Source organism: Aptenodytes forsteri, unplaced genomic scaffold, assembly GCF_000699145.1.
Source record: "Aptenodytes forsteri isolate BGI_AS27 unplaced genomic scaffold, ASM69914v1 Scaffold96, whole genome shotgun sequence".
Lineage (NCBI taxonomy): Eukaryota > Metazoa > Chordata > Aves > Sphenisciformes > Spheniscidae > Aptenodytes > Aptenodytes forsteri.
Genome location: NW_008795029.1, coordinates 4,817,171 through 4,824,117, shown reverse-complemented (window position 1 = coordinate 4,824,117; position 6,947 = coordinate 4,817,171). Strand labels below are relative to the sequence as shown.

At 37.9% G+C, this 6,947-nt stretch overlaps 1 protein-coding gene across 1 annotated transcript in view; it reads left to right on the top strand.

Annotated features, from left to right (window-relative positions):
* SLC5A7 (solute carrier family 5 member 7) overlaps positions 1 to 6,003 on the top strand; it is a 22,380-nt gene extending 16,377 nt beyond the window's left edge. Inside the window, exons 5-8 of the mRNA XM_009276104.1 lie at positions 961 to 1,104; positions 2,991 to 3,144; positions 4,404 to 4,621; positions 5,380 to 6,003. Of these exons, the coding sequence (XP_009274379.1) occupies positions 961 to 1,104; positions 2,991 to 3,144; positions 4,404 to 4,621; positions 5,380 to 6,003 (1,140 nt within the window). The remainder of the gene's footprint in view (positions 1 to 960; positions 1,105 to 2,990; positions 3,145 to 4,403; positions 4,622 to 5,379) is intronic.
* Positions 6,004 to 6,947: the final 944 nt, after the last annotated feature.

Genomic DNA, 6,947 nt, shown 5'->3' with positions numbered 1-6,947 from the left:
GGTGTTGGGTTGACGGTTGGACTCGATGATCTTAGAGGTCTTTTCCAACCTCAATGATTCTATGATTCTATGATTCTATGATCAGTTGGATTGTGGTAATCTGCATGTTTTGGATATCATTGGAGTCTTAAGGATGCCGTGCTTGCAATGGTCTATTACATATAGCACAAAGCCTGGTTTTCATCTCAGTAGGAGCTACTGAGGTTCTCCTCATAGAAAGTTAGTGAGTTACATCATTGCAAAATGAGTTGGCAAGTAAATGCACAAAAAGTCAGTTGGTGAAGGAAACAACCCTTCTGGCCAAAACTGTCTCTGGGAAGGGTTTCGCAACTGATTTTTTGGCCTAGATCAAAAACAGAGAGACTGAAAATAGCCAAGAGCCCAGAGTAAATTGCCCTTAAGGTAGAAAAGTGCTGTAACACTGGGCTACTGGGTGTTCTGGAGCAAGAGAATTGGGGGTTCACCAACAGCACCCCTCTCTTGTCACGATGTAGTTTTGCGTTGAATTAAAAACAAATTCCCACGCTTTCAGGTGTGTTTGTGATGTCTCATACCTGTATACTGGCAAATCCTAATGCTATTGCACACAAGTTTATATGTAGGTGTTTTTCTACAGCGTGGTCCAGGAAAGGGTGTAAAGAATGTATGTGGAGTTTAGGGAAAATAAGATGAAGATGTATAAATGTGCCTTTCCTTTTGATTTTGTGATTTACACTGATTAATTCTCTGCTTATATTCACACTCTCCAGAACAGAGGTAAGCTATCCACTACCAAGCTCTCTGGATTTCGGAGATGTTCCACCGGCACATAACCTGACTTTTCTGCAAGTCAGCTCGGCAACTTGGCTTTTGATCTTTAGCATGCAAGAAGAAGAAAAACAGATCAATGTTAATATTAAAATTTCCCAGGTTTAGAATGCCCTTTTTAGACCTGAACAAAGTGTTACTGTTTGGTTACAGTGGATCAGCGTACCCTTTGCGATGTCCCATCCTGCAGTGACAGACATTGGGCTCACGGCTGTGCACCACGTGCACCAAGCACCTTGGCTTGGATCTATCAACTCACTTGACATTTACACATGGCTGGACAATTTCCTTTTACTGGTAAGTGATGGCTTGTATGAAGGAATGAAGCATTTAAGCACTCACACTGTGTTACTGTGACAGCTGAAAATAATAGAGAGTCTAGTTAAGAGTTTCCAGCAAACTGAAAACTTTTACCCTCTTGACTCCTGCTCAATATTTCTGCACATTTGAATGATTTCAGTGAAATATCAGTAGACTATTGTAGCACAGCTGTCAAAGTCGGCATTGCCAGGAATGCAATTTAAATATCATCAGGCTGAAAAAGTTGACTTATGCTAAAATTAATTAAAAGTATGCAGTTAATACTTAACTGATGTCATTCTTGGCAGAGGAATTTATATATTGCAGAAGGCAATAAATATGTTATACAAATGATTAAATATGCCTTAGGTATAGGTGATGTAGAAAAAGCTCTGCAGGGATGGATGGATGGATGAATTCATACGTGCACACATGCCAGAATGAACTGAGGGCTTTCGTTATTTAATACCCATGTGTTACACATGGGATTGGTGGTTATTAAGTACTTTCCATTAGAAGATCTAGCAACACATGCTAACATTCTCCATTCTCAGTGTCCCTGAGCAACTCTACACTGTTTTTATTATCATGTTGTACTTTGGGATTCCTTTCTCTGCTTTTTTTTAATTAATCTCAATGAAAAATCTTCAGAGTTTTCTGATAATTGGGGTATTAAAATATATTGGTTTATCCAGCTTGAATTTTTTAGAGATTCTCAGAGAACCAAAGTATGACATTAGCTCAAGTGGCTATATTCTGTGTGGTAAGCCTAAAGGTTTCATCTCTGCTGATGACCAAAGGAAAGCTCTGATGTTGACAAATTATGACACGTTTTCTTTTTTGTTTCATTATAGCTCAATAAATTTACACATGCTTGGAAAGCTTTGTTAAAGGAACATTATTAGGGCTGCAAAGGAAAACAGTCATAAATAGCAAGTCAAAATCAGAGTTGCCTGTGAAACATTCATTTGGTCCCTGTGTGTGCATGAAACATATCTAAAACACCTGTATACACACTATTTGGTCCAAATGCCTCCTGCCTCATTTAGTGTGTAGAACTGGGCTGTGCACATTTAGTGAGCAATTTGCTTTATTTTCTTTCCATGCTGTTTAGTCATAGGCACTTATTTACTTAGTGGAGACTATTCAAATCCTGCTTTCAAGACAGAATTGTTAGCACTTGTTTTTTCAGCCTTTGATAATACTCTTTTGTGTTGTATTTTGCAGACATAATTTTAAGTTTAATCCGGATCTTCACTGTTATATACCCAAAAAAGAGAAGGGTTGCCACCATAAAAGAAAACTTTTTTTTACTGTTTTGTCTTTAATTTCTATTGGTATCATATTTGCTTAAGACAGTGGGAGAATAATTTTTCAGATTCTTGAGTTCAATGTCTACAGAACGTGTTGCCTTGTTTTGATGGCCACACGCATTCATAAAGGAAGATAAAATCTTCCTTTCAAATCCTATCAGAGTCTAATCTAATTTTTGGCGGGGGAGGGTACTGGAGGCCAAAGTCTTCAAATATGAAATATGACAATAGTATCTTATAACCTTTCATAAGGCTTTAACAAGTATTTATACAGCTCACAATACTTGGGGATTACAGAGACTATGTAAATGCAAAGTGTTGTCACTAATTGTACAAAGGAATAACTCATCTAAAAGAACGGGATTTAAGTGGATTTACAAAGGTTTGACATTACTTGTGAGAATGAAAGTTACAGCTATTGCTGACTGACTGATATTCAATAAATAAATAAAAGAGCAACAACACAGCATTCAGCATTCAAGTGATGCTTCTACGTGCTCTCTATATGGCGATAGCAAAAAAATCCAGAGTTAGCCCCTAATGATGGGATGCTGCCCATTGTGTTTGCAGACATTAGGAGGAATCCCATGGCAAGCATATTTCCAGCGAGTTCTTTCCTCATCTTCTGCCACATATGCTCAAGTTCTGTCATTTCTGGCTGCTTTTGGCTGTCTTGTGATGGCTCTTCCTGCAGTACTCATTGGTGCAATTGGAGCGTCTACAGGTAAATGATTAAAAGTGAATAGTACAATAAATGTAAAATGAATAGTACAATAAATGTGTGAAAACCCTACAAGGCTTATGTTACGTATAATCTAGCCAGGTAACACCATTAACCAACTCATGACTTCTTCAACAGGAGGCTACATTGAAAAATAATGTTATAGCATATTTCTCCCAGGGGAAATTGCTCCTACCCCAGTGGCTAAGATTAACTCATTTTGCACATTCTAGGTATTTACAGACATAATATTTCTATTTAATGTTTGAGTTAGATTCTGGTACTTTTATTTCATCCTAACAGTAATGATGAGGAGCGTTGTATTGAGCACTAAGCGTAATGCTGATGAGTGCACCAGCGTAATGATGGGGTTGTTTAGTCTGGAGAAAAGGAGGCTCAGGGGAGACCTAGAGCTCTCTACAACTACCTGAAAGGAGGTCGTAGCAAGGTGGGTGTCGGTCTCTTCTCCCAAGTAACAAGCGATAGGACGAGAGGAAAAGGCCTCAAGTTGCACCAGGGGAGGTTTAGATTGGATGTTAGGAAAAATTTCTTCACCGAAAGGGTTGTCAAGCATTGGAACAGGCTGCCCAGGGAAGTGGTTGAGTCCCCATCCCTGGAGGTATTTAAAAGATGTGTAGACGTGGTGCTTAGGGACCTGGTTTAGTGGTGGACTTGGCAGTGCTAGGTTAACGGTTGGACTCGATGATCTTAAAGGTCTTTTCCAACCTAAATGATTCTAAATGATTCTATGATTTATCAGGAATTTCTTATCTTGACCAAAACATCCTTGACAAGGTCTTTGTCATAGCGAGAGTGAATCCCTTCACAGTGACCACGTAGCTAAACTGTTAGAAATGTTCTGTTAGAAATGTTTAACACATGGCTTTGAGCTCTGAGTCTGTATTCCAAGAGAATAAACACATCACAAACAAATATGGATCCCAGACTTGTTTTATTGAGGAAAATTACATTTATGTTCAATGCAAAGTTTTAATTTTAAACGTCCTACTGGATAACCACAGGCTGTGGTCAGACTTAGCTTAGAGATAAGGAAAAATGCTGAGCAGAATTAAATCTGCCTAACAGAAACCAGGGGGGCACTGCCTCTCTGAAATGCCATCAGTCTGGCCCTAGTAACAGTTTGGTCATTGAATGTGAATGAAAATCTGGCAATATGAATAGCTCGCTACATATGAAGTCAAGAGATGCTGTAGCTGATGACTACTAAGGTTACTAATAACATACCGGTGTCTGTATTGCAGCCTGGAATGAGACTGAGTACGGTGTCCCTGACCCCATGACTAAAAAAGAAGCAGATATGATTTTACCGATTGTGCTCCAGTACCTTTGCCCAGTCTATATCTCGTTCTTTGGCCTCGGCGCTGTATCTGCTGCTGTGATGTCATCAGCCGACTCTTCAATTTTATCAGCAAGTTCTATGTTTGCTCGGAACATTTACCAGCTTTCCTTTCGGCAAAATGTGAGATTACATTTTCATTTTTACTTTTAGAGAAAATTTTTGGTGAGACCTTAACTAGGTGATGCATAGATTGTAATTTCATAATGAAACACCTCTTTCACATTCCTGCCTATGACTAGAAAAAGTATAGCATTTCATTCCTAACAGTATATTAAATAAACTGAAAGTCATAAAAATATTTATGGTTGTGACTGATGACAGAGGTGAAAAAGCTAGCTCAGGGGAGGCAGCTTTCAAGAGTTCTCATGGCACTGCAGTTTATCCAAACAGCTCCTAATTATTGCTGCAACCATAAGTTTTACTTAAATCTTTAACAAAATGAGACATCTTTCTGAATTGTTGATTTATCAGGAAATCATTTGACAACAGAATGGGCTAGTGAGTCGGAGTGTTTCTTAGGAAATGGAGAATAAGAAATTCTGATGCTGACAGTTTTTTCTGGTTGAACCATATTGTGCTTATATTTAAAAGTTATTTCTAACAGTCTGCTGTTGTTTTTTTCTTTGACACATTATCAAACTTTTCCTTATACTCAAAGATTATGACTTCAGGAATGGCAGCCATAACCCTTGGGTTTTTTCTCTGTGCTTGAGATGGAGATAGAGACGGAGATAGAGATATTCATTTGTAAATATTATTGAATATGTCATGAAAAATTTCCTTTTACAATGCAGTATTTTATATTGACTATGTGCATAAATGTAGGCATACATGTATTGCCATGAAAAAAACCACCTAACACTGCCCTTTTTTTGCAGGCTTCAGACAGGGAAATCGTGTGGGTCATGAGAATCACTGTTTTTCTGTTTGGAGCATCAGCAACAGCAATGGCACTGCTAGCTTCCTCAGTGTACGGCCTGTGGTACCTCAGCTCTGACCTTGTTTATATCATCATATTCCCCCAGCTCCTGTGTGTGTTATTTATTAAAGGAACCAACACCTACGGCGCCATTGCAGGATACTTATTTGGCCTTGTTCTCAGAATAACTGGAGGAGAACCATACCTCTACCTTCAGCCCTTGATCTACTATCCTGGCTGCTATCCAGATGAAAATAATATCTATATCCAGCGATTCCCATTTAAAACACTTGCTATGCTTACCTCCTTCTTTACTAACATTATAGTCTCCTACTTAGCCAAATACTTATTTGAGAGTGGGACTTTGCCACCAAAGCTGGACTTCCTTGATGCTGTTGTTGCCAGGTACAGTAGAGAACACATGGACAAAGCAACTCTTGTAAAAAGTGACAATATTGTATTAAACGAACTTGCACCTGTGAATCCACGACACAGTCTAACTTTGAGCTCAACTTTCACAAACAAGGAAGCCTTCAATTATGTTGATTCGAGTCCAGAGCTGTCCAACACTGAAGATAATTAAAAAATCTAGTAGCCACAGGCAAAGGAATGCGAAGCAGGATATTCTCCAAAGAATAGTAAGAGGCATTTTATCAGAAGAAAAGCAAGAATTGGGAATAAAATGCCGCTGCACAATTCTTTAAGTTGTTTCTAGGAGCAGGAGCATCCCATGGGAGGAACTCTTTTCTGTTATTACCTAACATGTTGGATTAGATCATAGAGTGTTTACCAAAAGATACACTCAGATCCCATTCTTTCCACCCAGAACTATATACTGTGTAATTAGAAAAAATATTTACAATTGAAAATATATGTAGCAGAAAAAGTGCAACAGTTATTTAGCTAGGAAATCATATGAAGAGATTATAATACAGTCACTCTGAAATACTATCAGTCAACATTTTATTGGCATTAAGTGAAAATATACTGTCACAGCTATAAGTGATTTATTACTAAAGAGCTAGTTGCTTGAGCAAGGACAGGTAAGTTCCCTGGGTTTTTGGTCTGGTCGGATTTTTCCTCATGAAGAAATTCAAATAATACAAATCTAGTATTTTATTATTTGTATAAGACAGCAAAATGTGCAAATAGTAATAAATTCCTTATAGGAGTGCTAGATTTCTTATAATAATTAAAAAAGTTAAAATGAAGTCATGAGTTTAAAATAATGTTACACCTAATGCAAGACGACCTTAAGCAAAGTATGTTACAACAGGTGTTCTTTTTTTTCTGGTGGTTAGTGGCTGTCACCAATGGAGGACAACAAAATTTTTAAAGCAATAATTGGAATTGAAACTCAGCTTGTGAAAAATGGCAGAACTCTTATAAACTAAATAGAGCTTTTCAATGTTGAGAAAAGAAGCTTTATCTTGACTTATCATCAAAATGAACACTGAGCAAAGCAGTCTGACACCAAGCAACTGCAGCAATGGAACAAATATTAAAAAGTAAGGAGAGTCAAGAAGG